This window comes from Taudactylus pleione, unplaced genomic scaffold (assembly GCF_031769625.1).
Source record: "Taudactylus pleione unplaced genomic scaffold, aTauple2 ptg000268l, whole genome shotgun sequence".
Classification (NCBI taxonomy): domain Eukaryota; kingdom Metazoa; phylum Chordata; class Amphibia; order Anura; family Myobatrachidae; genus Taudactylus; species Taudactylus pleione.
Window position 1 is genome coordinate 2,675,582 of NW_028284670.1, and position 13,248 is coordinate 2,688,829.

Here is a 13,248-nt window from a genome sequence, read left to right on the forward strand (position 1 = left end):
ATTTCACTCAGTAGATATGTATAATCTCTGGAGACAAATTATTTTAAAGTAATTATACAAATACCAATTGCATTGCAATCTCTATGGAATCACCAGTTCTATAATACGCTCTGTACTAGAGTATTTAATGATTCTGTATTGAATTGTTGATCATTCTACAGCACTGAATACATTCTAAGTTTGAGCTGTGTGATATAATTTCAAAGATTTTCAAGCAACGATTGTCAGGTGGAGAAAACATTAATATCAACGCACATGGACCTGGTACAGATTTCTAAGGTGAGTTGCATAAAAATGTGTAGTTTACTGTACATGACACTTTAATTTGTCACAGAGATGTTCAACCTCTGTTCCTTTGTTCTTTTAAACAATGAACTAACATGTTGAGGGTGAGTGCTGAAAAAGATTCATACATAGCTTTACTTTCCATGTAAAATGCAGAAAAAAATCTATTGTAATCTTTTCAACACATTTATGGTTTTAGTTTTGCACATACTAAAAAGCAATAGCAATTTTTAGATGTGTCTTACAGCAAAAAAAGAAAACATCAATTAAAAATAATGCTAAATGTTTGATAGAAACCTAGCAAATTAATCAAATCAATGTCATTAGATAGACATTTAGAATCCACTATAGCGAGATAATTAGGCATAACAAGCTAATGAGACGAAGATATTTAGAATTATATACAAGATACTTAGACAGACATGTAGAATTAGATGTGACAAGATAATTAGACAAAAACATACAAAGACATAAGAATGTAATTACACGTAGACAAAAAAAATTAGACAAAGGAAAGTTATAAAAAATACATACAGAATCAGACATAAGAAGTTTATTAGAAAATATATAGAAAGGTTATTCAAAATTGTACATAGGAATGTTATTAGACATATACATACAGAATTAGATATAGGAAGGTTATTAGACATAGACAATTAGACATGCAGAATTGTGCATAGGAATGTTATTAAACACAGACATACAGAATTATATTTAGGAATAAAATTATTCTTAGACATACAGAATTAGACAAATGAGGTTGTTAGACATAGAATGTCTAAATATGTCAATTGAATGATAGTATAGTGTTTTCAAACTATGCACATTTTGTAAAATTAGGGTCAGATTAATTTTCTAGAGGCAGTTCAATAGCTAGAATGTGGGTGCAAAACAAGTACTGTAAGAAGGCAGATATATACATAGGCCCGAATTCAATGAGATTCACATACACAATAAAATTTTGGCTGCTGTACTTTTCTCCTACATCGCGCATTTTGCCACGAAAACTTATCGCGGACGTAAACGCGATTCGCCCTATTCAATTCCAAAAGCCGTGAAAATGCAATCGAGCAAATGGAACACAGATGAAAAGTGCTGACAGAATTGGGGAAATCAGCCTGACACCCCCTAAAAGATGTACTAACATTGGGGATCAAGGAACATGCCCCCGAGTAGCCCTAATAATGCAATTTGGGGTACTTAAGTTGTGTCAATTTCTTCTAATTAGGGTCTTTGCACAAGTAGTGAAGAACAGCATTTAGCAGTTTTTTTGTGAAAGTAAGTACTCCTCTCAAATTTGGGGTACTTGAAATTGGGTGCAAGCATGGTTTAAAGCTACTACAGTAAAGTATAAAAAAACATAAAAAACGCACCTGCAAACCAAAAAACACCTCACCCATACTTGCAGACCCCCCAAAAGTCTATTTAGCTAGTTTTTAAGTTTGTACCCTCCACTTTGCACTTTTTTGCCCCCATTTTCAAATAACTTTTTTTTGGTGTTCCTCAATTTTTTTTAGTTTTTTTATGCAGTTATGCTATGGGGAGCTGTCCCAAGGGTGCTGGGTGGTTTACCCACCCTTGCACCCCAAAATGGCGATTTTGCACTTTTTTTCACCAACTATTCAGAGGCGAATCTTTTTTGCCTTTTACATTGCATTGCATTGCATTTTCCCGTACGCGAAAAGTGTTTGCAATTGAATACGGAGATAAATTTCTGCATGGCAAAACGTCGCAATTGCCGATACTTTTTCACGGATTCTGACTTTTAGCGGCTAATTGAATACGGGCCATAGTGAATAACTCTGCACACCCACATATGTTCTGGATGATTACCTTTAGCATCTCACTAATTAACAAAGATTATTAAAAAAAATCACATCTCAAGAACTGCAGAGGTTTTACTAATAGAATAGGTTGCACCAAGATTGATGTGTTGTTGCAAGTTAAGGGGTAACATAATTAGTTACATTAGTGATTTTGCACCCACCTGTCCAATTTAGAGATACTGTACAGAAGAAGATTATTTACCTTCCATTTGCAGAAAAATATGTATTTTATTAACTTTTTTCTTGAATCTGTTATGTCTGTTTTACTTTCAAATCAGACAGTAGCAATTATACATTATTTTGTCTAATTAATTACTAAAAATTATACATATCTCAAAGTTTGTTTAAAATGAAAACAAATTATATAGATTTAATGAACTAATTTTTACAATAAAAATTAGGTTCTTATGACACAGTTTGACCACACCCTAGATGGCTATCTACAGTACTATGGCAAGTTTGCTGCTTGCAGATGGTAACTTACACTAACAATTTATCATTTTATTTTGAGACTTAAGGTGGGTACATACTATACCTATATATCTGCAGATGATGGTCATTCATACACACTGAATGGCCATTATCTGCTTTTGGCCGTGTGTCGCGACAGCCAGGGGGTGGGGCGGGGGCCTGTCCTTCCTCCCTCCCCATGGTTGCTGCTGTGTGTGTACGGGCGGTTTGCAGACAGACTTGCCAATGGACAGATATGTCTGCAGACATATCTGTCTATCGGCTGTGCAGCACAGCCAATGTGATATGTCTTGAACGACACCACTCATAGACATATCGCTGGTACACACTGGCCGACAGGCAGCAGATATAATGGCCGATCAATTGATCGGACAATATATCTGTCATTGTGTACCCAGCTTTAGCATACTTTGTGCCTCCGAGATGCAAGTTACATACATTTTAAGGAATCTTGTTGCTCAGATTAAACACACCTATGTGTACATGGGTGGTGTGCTTGGCCAAAAACGATTACAGTTATCACCTTCCAAATATACAAGTCCCAAGGGAGGGTTGATCCAAATACCATAATTTCCAAATAGCTTTATAGGGACTACACTTCCATGAATAATAATAATACAATACACTTTACACAATTCCAGTGCACACTTTTGACACTAAGGCCCATATTCAATTAGAAGTGAAAAGCCGAGATCCGCAAAAAAGTATCGCCGATTGCGACTTTTTGCCAGACGGAAACTTATCTCCATATTCAATTCCATCCGCTTTTCATGTACGCGGAAAGTCAATGCAATGAAAAAGATTTGCCTCTGAATAGCAGGAGAAAAGAAGTGCATTTTTTTGGGGGTGCAAGGTGGGGAAACCACACAGAACCCTTGGAACAGGACCACAAAGTACAACTGCATCAAAAAATTCCTAAAAAAATTAGGAAACCCCCTAAAAAAAGTTTGAATTCGGGTACAAAAAAGTACAAAGTGGGGGTACAAACATAAAAAGTCATGAAATAGACTTTTTGATGGTCTGCAAGTATGGGTGAGGTGTTTTTTTGATTGCAAGGGCTTGCATTAGGTGCGTTTTTTTAATGTTTTTTAAAACTTCACTTTAGCGACTTTATAATATGCTTGCACCCATTTTCAAGTACCCCAAATTTGACAGGACTACTTATTTTCTCCCCAAAAAATAGCTTACTGCTATTCTTCACCACTTGTGCAAAGATGTTAATTAGAGGCAATTGTACCAACTTAAGTACCCCAAACAATTTCATTAGGGCTAATCGGGCACTACTATATTGATCCCCAATGTTTCTGCATCTTTTTTGGGGGGTACAGACTGATTTCCCCAATTCTGACTCCACTTTCCTCCTGTTCTGACTTCATTTGTTGACATTTTTGTGTCTTTTGGAATTGAATAGGGTGAATAGCGGGTACGCGCACAAAAAGTTTCCACTGGTAAAATACATGATGTAGGTGAAAAATCCACAGGCGAAACTTTGTCGCGTACTCGAAACTAATTGAATATGGCCCTAATACAATGATAAAATAGCTGTAGGTTCCCACATGTAAGGGGTCACCCTGCCAAGGTAGATGGACATCCACAATGTGAAAGTCAAATAGAGCACTGAGAATCTCTTGTTTATTTTAAAAGTCATTTTATAAAATCTAAATTTTTAAAGCTGTTTTATTGTTGTTTTAGTGTTAACAGTGTGCACCTGCATCTTGGATTGTGTAGTGTAGTCTCAAAAACAGCAGTGTACCTACTGACATTTGTTTTGAAATTACGGTATATATAGAGCCACTAATGAAACACACAGTGACAGTATATTTTATTGACACGCTGAGATCACTTCATTCATCAGCTCTATGGTTCTATGACTTTCTGTAAAGGCAATGCAGGTTTGTTCTATTGTATCTGTAATTATAGTATCATTGACAACATTATCTAATAAGAATATCAGTAGTTTATCTATAACACTTTCATTATTGAGCTTTAAAGCACTTACTACAAAAGCTTGTTGAGCTTTGCATTTCTTTCCCAGGTAACATACGAGAATAACATCACCTCAGTAATAGTTCTGGGTTTTCCATCTCTTCAATACTTTAAAATTCCAGTTTTCTTACTTTTATTCATCATTTACTCTGTGACCATTCCTGGAAACCTCCTTATCATGATTTTGTTTCTACTCAACAAAACTCTCCAGACTCCCATGTACTTCTTCATTACACAGCTATCGTTATATGACATAATACTGACTACAGATATTCTCCCTAACCTGCTTCACATTGTGCTGTATGATGGCTGCACTATGTCACTTATAGGATGCATCGTTCAGTTTTATTTCTTTGCTTTATCAGAGTCCTCTGAGTGTCTTCTTCTGTCAGTGATGTCTTATGATCGGTATCTGGCCATCTGTAACCCTTTGCACTATAACTCTATAATAAATCACATGTTTTGTGTGAAATCTGTTATTATAATTTGGATGTTGAATCTTATGATGATGGTAATCAATGCTATATATATGTATAGTTTATATTTATGTGGACCAAATATCATTGACCATTTCTTTTGTGATCTTGAACCCATATTGCACCTTTCTTGTTCTGATACCTCTAAAATTCAAATCCAGACATTAATAACAAGTGTTATAGCCATCATATGTACCTTTACACTAATTGTGATGTCATATGTGTACATTGTATATACTATTCTAAAGATACCATCATTTACTGGAAGACAGAAAGCCTTTTCCACCTGCAGCTCTCACCTGATTGTGGTTTCCATATTTTATGGGACCCTAATCATTATATATGTGTTTCCAGCAAGACAGCTATGGATAATGAACAAGGTCCTGTCCTTGTTTTACACTGTGGTATCTCCATTGCTTAATCCAATAATATATACTTTCAGAAACAAAGATTTTAGGGAAGCCTTTGAAAAATTAAAACACTTAAATTCAGACATGCTTCACTAATAAACAATCAAAATATAAACACCATTAAATAAATAGTGTTATATTTACTTATACTCAGTTTTGCAAGCTGTATGTAAAGGGCACAGACTCTACTGAAAAATGAAAAAAAAATCCCAATTAAAGTCACTAACAGGAATTATTCTTGATATGTTTACATAAACATGACAGTTGAATTTTGTTTTTCCAATGGACACTTTCTAACAACAACCGTAGCCATGGAAACAGCTAATGTAGTCATAGGTCTTTATCTAGTAGTGAATTTGTTTTAACAGAAAGACTCTGAATTTTTATCACCTTTTTGGCTACTTTTAATTATGCACATTTTGATGTACAGGTCTTATTATTTTCCTAATATACGCATTCCAGTCATTCACATTACCAAATTTGTGTATGCATGCTTCCAAATGCCGATTTAGTAATGACATCTCATGTTCTAAAAAGAAAGAACATTGACGGAACTGGGAGGCAAGCAAAGGCCAAGTATGTATCTATCTATCTATCTATCTACACTCATGTACACAGTGCTCAAAGAAGGGCATTATACGGCGGTAATACATTCTGCTAATGCCATTTCATTTTTGCCACATTAGAGAATGTACCAGCACTGGGGTTGCTTATGGGATCCCAGCTCTGGAACAGCAACAGTATTGCAATGGGGACACAACTCCTTTGGTGGTGGTGGTAGGAGGTAGATGGGAGCTTCTTTACAGTTACCACCAGTCACCAGCCAATCATGGTTCATAGATCTGCTGCCAATTAAAAAAGGTAAATTTTTTTGAATGTGGCCCCAGCCATGAGCCTATCATGGCTCATGGACCACCAGCTTCTCATTGGATCGTGGCCAGCAATGAATTTAAAAAGCCCAAACATCTGTAGAAGCATTTCTCTCCAAGTGCTGCTCCTGATGAGCGTACAGCTCACATCGGTGTGCCCGATCTTCACTCCCCCAGATTACCAAGACAGAATGGAGATTACAATGAAGAATTAGAATGCAGTGTATGGCTTATCACTCATGGCTAACACATGACCAACTGTTTTCATATGCTGTTGGGTTGGACCATATAGCATATGGGTCTGTAATATTGGCACTATAATTAGCATGTCAATTAAATAGCAGCACACCACTGATGCTAGAGAGTGCCCTAGGATTCAAAATTCCATACTCCAACCTCTAAATTCCCACTACAAGCATACATATATATATATATATCAAAAGAAAACCTGCACACATTTGAAATTGCATTTGGGTGCAGCAATCACATATAAGTAATATAATCATCTGGCTTCCAAACCAGCCAAAAAGAAACCAGCACACCACCATATAAAAGTTTCAAAAGGTGCTTGTATTGGAAAAAATAGCAGCATATATATATTCCACAGGCAAGAAGCATTATGGTATCGCATGTCCCATTAAGGCTTTATACACATTATCAGATTTTTCAGAATACCTGTTGTATTTGCATAAACTCTCCAAAAATCATACTTATTAATGGGCATGTTCCCTGTGCAATACAGATATGGCAGCCCACCACATCCTGTTATTAATTGCAGGTTCAGTACTCTCCTGGAGTGAGATTTCTGTCACCCACAAAATGTTGGAACTGCTAATTCACAGATTTGTGTCCTCACTGGAATACCAACTCTTGCTCCAACTGTCATCCCTCCGTCTACTTTCTTTAAAAATCAACTTTGTTTATAATTGCACCAGCCTCTATGCTCTTTTCCAAGAGGGTCCAATTATAGTGGGTTCTAATGGGCCATAAAATGGATGTTGCCAAAATTTCCTGTATGGTAATATTTAGTAATGGCAGTGTATTATATGTGGATGGGACAGATCTTTATGTGATACTGTACCTTCGATCTGTGGGTGGATTCTTTTCCATTTCTGACAGACAGATTTCATAGCTACCGTTTTGTTAATGTCACTAAGTCTTTGCTTAAACAGTTCTTCCTTTAGTTTGTTCAATTTTGAAAGAGTTTTTGCTGTCACACTCTCTGTGGCTGGTGCTCTGCTTGATATCTCTGTACAGCAGTGACATGCAGTGAGGTAAATGACTGGGGAGGAACTGGCTAGTATCAGAGTCAGATGTACACATAAATATATGAAATAGAGGGTTCATTTGGGCATTATACAAAGGTGCAGCAGAATATAGTGCTGGTAATTTGGTGAATTTGTTCAGGTATGTGTGTAAAAGGTAGATAAGGGAGGCAGTGCCTCACCTGCCATACACTTTTACTCCAGAGTTTTGACTATAGAGATAATTACAATAATACAAAGAAGATATTTATGGTATTTTCTTCAAAGTTTTTTGACAATAAAAATGTAAAGAAAAAATTAGAGTATACTAAAGTATGACAGGAAAGGTTCCACAAACCTGCCTCACCTGACCGCACATCACTGTTGTACAGATGTGTCTTGCTACATGTTTGCTCATAGTGAGGCATTCTTGCTTCCTGCCCGAGCATGTCATAATGCATTATGACGTGGCATGGTGTACTGTATGCCGCAAAAGACTACACACCATGTAATACACAGTTTAACTGTTGGGTGGCAAATGCTCAACAGATGAAAACTACATTACTGAGTACAATACTGTAGCAGTGGATGGTGATCTGTGAGAGGCTGGCTAATTTCGTTCAGGCAGTGTAACCAGTCACTCCTCCAGGTGCTATAGGCATTATACTCATTACAGGTCATCTGTACTGTATACTGTTACTACATGGTGTAAAGATGCCTGGCCTAAAAACACACGGACAGTCCTAAAGACACATGAGCAGTTTTTCATATAGGGATCATTTCAGGTGTTCTCTGCTCAACTAATGCATTGATTCACTCTTTCCACATCCCTTCATTTCCATGTAATAACACCGAGCATCATTAGACTACAAACAGCTATTGACATTGTATTGTACACATTGGTGTAAAGATGCACTTTAGACATGACAAAAACAAAAGGTGTAACATCTGCTCTGGCTGGCTTGCATGGGCGAGTGGGTAAGGTGAGCACTTTTCAAAGTTTCTACCTTGGGTTCGAGGCCTTTGAAGGGACAATATCATTTTGTAAATCAGTATTTTTTGTTATTTATTTTTTTAATCTACTATACAGGTTTAAATAAAGGTTTAAATCATTGGTGTGTGAGTCCTGTCTTTTATAATAAGACATATCTACATTGGTGTGAAGATGCATGCACAGCATTTCATAAAGACAGAAGAATTTAATTTCAATATTAATGGGGTACTCTGCCGGACTTCCACCTAGCTGCATTTTACCAAAAACCACTATAGACATTGTATTGTATACCTTATGGGCCATCCATACTATATACTGTTGCTACATGGTGTAAAGATACCTGGCTTAAAGACACACAGCTTAAAAAAGCAGTTTTTCATAGAGAGAGATTATATAAACTATTGTACTCGGCTCAACTTTATGCCATGCTCCACACTTTACTCATGCCTTCATCTCCATGCTATGATACCCAGCTCCATTATACAATAACCCACTATTGACATTATATTGTTCACATTAGTTTAAAGACAAACACTAGACAATACACAATAGGTGCTATGGCTGGCTTGTGTGGGCAGGTGCTATGGCTGGCTTGCGTGGGCAAGGTGAGCATTTTCCAAAGCTTGTGCTTAGGATTTGCAGCCTGGAAAAGACCATATAATTTTGTAAATAAGTATTTTTTATTATTATTTTTTTAATCTACTATACAGGTTTAAAATAAAAGATTAAATAATTTGGTATGAGAGTCCTGTGTTTTATAAGAATACATTTGTTTATCATCCATCTGGGGGATGTCATTATCTGTGGGTTATGCCTTAGGTGGGTTGGAGGCATGCACTGACTAGTTCAAACTGATTCCCAACCCCTATATTACCCCTCCCAAAAACTGGATCCTCAATCTTGTTTTTAGTGCCTTGGAGAAGGCACTATCTAGGTTCTAGCTTTTTAGTTTGGCTTTTATTTATTTATTTTTGTTTTTTCTATAGGGTGCTTTAGTCCCTGATTGAGAGGGGCTCGTACTATTAGAGTGGAGTGGTTACTTAGAGGTTTGTGTGAACCAGTTTTACCATTCTAAAAAGATGGCCTCTGGAGAGTCACTACACTTAACTGCAATGTCACTGGAACTCTCCCTATCCAGACACACATCTGAGGGGGTCACAGACAAACACGGTAAAGTAGAATGCATTATAATTACCTTGATTGTTGATATACTGCAGGATGGCACGCTACTTCTGCATAGTTAAGGCGGCCATCCATTAGCCTCCCCATGTGTTGGCATCCATTGGTGTCAGGTTACAGAGTGATCTGGACTCTGGGCCTGATTCAGAGCCACTCGTAAGCGGCAGCTTGTTCACTCCGAGTGATGTTCGCACATCTGCGCATGCGTACGGGTCGTAATGCGCATGCGCCAACCAGTCATTGCGGTTGGAAATCGAGTGCTCGCAAAATAGCGAATGCCTGCTAATTTGAGTGACAGGATGAGGTGTTTGTGGGTGGTAACAGGGGAAGGTGCTTGAAAACGGGGAGTGGAGATCCGAACGCAGGCATGCCAAACGGTCAAAATGGGCGTTTTAAGGGTGTGCATAATTAACAAAGCAGCGTCATCGACCATGTCACTTGGTTGTTTCTTAGCATGAACTGTTCACATGATTGCAGTAGGAAAATCCAACCACAAGCACTGCAAGCAGTTCAGACGCCTTTCGATGTACTCAATTAATCTAATAAATAGTGGAGATGACGTATGATGCGAGCGGCCAAGGGGCGTCTTTACAAAATAGCGAGCGCATGTTTCGTTCACTCGTTCAGACATAGAGGCTTCAACAGACCGCAAAGAGCGAGCGCTCAATTTAAATAGCCGGCCCCTTTTTTCTGAACGAGCGAGCGCAAATAGCGTCCTGCTCTGAATCAGACTCTCTGTTTTTATTTATGCTGTAGCAGCAAGCCAGGGCTGCACCCTAGTCACTCAGGATAATGAACAACAGTTGGGTAATCAGTATGAAAGACTCACTCCCCAAACAGGCTGTGGTTTGGAGGGACTTAGAGCTACTGGCTGTCTGACTTGGACTTTTTTGCATTGGGTGATTTCTGAAGGAACTAAGAAGCAATAACAATAAGTTTTTACCATGGGTTATGTAACTTATTGTGGTTGAGTATTTGCAATTAGGGCTCGATCCAGACCCTCTCGCTAGGAAGTGTTCACTCGTAGCTGGCCGATTTTTGCATTGTGCGTATGCGTACGCATCACAGTGTGTGTGCCTGAACCAGTGTAAGAGATCAGGAAGCATTCACTTGCCACACATAGACAGCCCAGCAGAGTGAGTAACAGGAGAATTTGTTTATGGGTGGTGACAGGGGCTGGCCATTAAAACGTGGGAGTGGAGGTGTGCCTGAGCATCTTAATGCCATTTCAGAGGCATTCATAAATAACAGGCAGTGTAATTGTATATGTCACCTGGTTAAAATTTGACACTGAAGTGCTCACAGTGCTTACCACAGGGTATAGTAAACCACAAGTGCAGCAAATGCTTCCGATGGTACTCAATGATACCTATGGTTGCATACACTTCCTGGAGATGATGTGCGCAAGTGGACATTTTAAGACAGGGTGGTGGGCATCTGCATACACAGGGCGATCGCACGCCAAGACATAGTGGGTGTGCTTATGCCTTGCAGTGCGATTGCTTGCCTTGCCATCACTTAGCCAAATTTGTATACACATCGAGCGAGCATATGCATCTAGTGAGCGGGTCTGAGTCAGGTCCTCAGTCTTTTACTGCACTTTATTTGATAGGTAGTATCACTGATGTAGTGTATTCATATGATTTTCTGTACAAAAGTAATCTGTTTTTTTCTGTATAGTAAATTCTATATTATTTAGTATTGTTTTCCTTTTCTGTCATGGAGAAGTCAGACAAGGGTTCCAAAAAGGGACTGTTAACTGCATGAAATGTGAGAAAAAATACCGTAAATCCTGTACAGAACCAGGGTCTCTGTGTACCTGTTGTTCTCAGGGTGAGTCACTAATATATATCGTGGAATCAACCTCACAGCAGGGCATGCCTGATTGGGCCAGGTCCATTACAGATGCCATAAATGAGTTACGTCACTCCCAAGAGTTACCCTATTCTTAGCCACTTAGGGTTCCCAAGTAATTTAATGAGCCTCATTGGGCCCAAGAGATGGGACATTGGGCCTGATTCAGAGATGGGAATAGTTGGTGGATGTTGGTGGCTGGAGGAGAGAAATCTGAACTAGGGTTGCAGTCTGGTGATAATTGACTAGATTGTGGTTACCACATATGCCAGCCATGTGGTGTGGTACTAGGGAGACACTTTCAGGGTCTCTGGTCGAGCCAGGAAGTCTCAACTCCTCTCAATATCCTGGAGCTAAGAACTGTCCAAAACACACTGATCCAGGCTCTGTCTCTGTTAAAAGGCCAGCCTATGTGGATCCAATCAGACAATGTCACAACAGTTGCTTACATAAACAAGCAGGGTGGCACTCGCAGATAGTGCACAATGAAGGAAGTATCTCATGTTCTTCAATGGGCAGAGAAATGGACTTCTGCAATCTGAGCAGTTTTCATTCCAAGATTGGAAAACTGGGAGACAGACTTTTTGATTCACCATACAGTACACTTAGGAGAACTGTAACTACACCAGGAGATTTTCAGGGAGATAGTTTCCATGTGGGGACAGCCAGATATAGATATGATGGCCTCCTGTCTCAACAAGAATCTACCAAGATACAGAGCTTGCTCTCAGGACCCTCAGACATTTCTAGTGAATGCCATGAAAGCACTTTGGTAATTCCAGTTGGGGTACATATTTCCTCCTCTGGTGATGATCCCAAGGGTTTTACAGAGGATTCAATCGGTGGCTCGGCCGGTCATTTTGGTAGCACCGGAATGGCTGTACCCATACTGGTATGTAACCCTTCAGAGAATTGTGGCAGACGTTCCATTTCGGTATCCTTTGCGACCAGATCCATTGATTTAGGGTCCTTGCCAACAACCAGAGTTGCCTCAATTGGCTTTGACAGCATGGTTCTTGAATTCCAGATTCAAAGATCTAAAGGTGTTTACAAATCTGTGGCAAATACTATGAAGTTTGTTATCTTTATTTTAAGATGCAGATTTCTGCACTCCAAGATAGTATGAGAGGAAATGTTGTGAGTGATTGTGTGTTTTTTGCTAGACAATGAACTCATAATTTTTTAATATTGACAAGGTATGTTACTGCATATGAGTAATCTCATAAATAAATGAAAGTGATAAACTTAAAAATAAGTGAAAAAATGTAATAATAAATTTTTAGATTATATACTGATCAGCTATAGTATAAATAGTAATAAATAAAACTGATTTTTTACAAAAATGGTTGAATATTTACAATATTACATTTAATTGAAATTTGAGGAAATTGCAGAAATTTGTATTAATTATTATGTGATTAACTTGTTGAAGTAAAGCTTTTCCATAAGACAGATGTGTTGCAAGGTGTAATATAGACCTAGAGAATAAATGGGTGCTAATATTTCCTTGGAGGAGAAAGCTGATGTACGGTCAAATAGATCATGTGCATATTACATAATGAAACCGATTAATCCACATTATGTACAATTCTGTGATGAGTGGTTCTAGTACTAAATGATATATATATATATATATATATATATATATATATAT

At 38.1% G+C, this 13,248-nt stretch overlaps 1 protein-coding gene across 1 annotated transcript; it reads left to right on the forward strand.

The window, feature by feature from the left end:
• The first annotated feature begins 255 nt into the window (after positions 1–255).
• LOC148513871 (putative olfactory receptor 2W6) lies at positions 256–12,720 on the forward strand. Its single transcript, XM_088481292.1, has 4 exons — positions 256–279; positions 4,618–5,526; positions 10,300–10,388; positions 11,886–12,720. Exons 1-4 carry the CDS (start codon positions 256–258, stop codon positions 12,718–12,720), a joined length of 1,857 nt encoding a protein of 618 aa, XP_088337418.1.
• Positions 12,721–13,248: the final 528 nt, after the last annotated feature.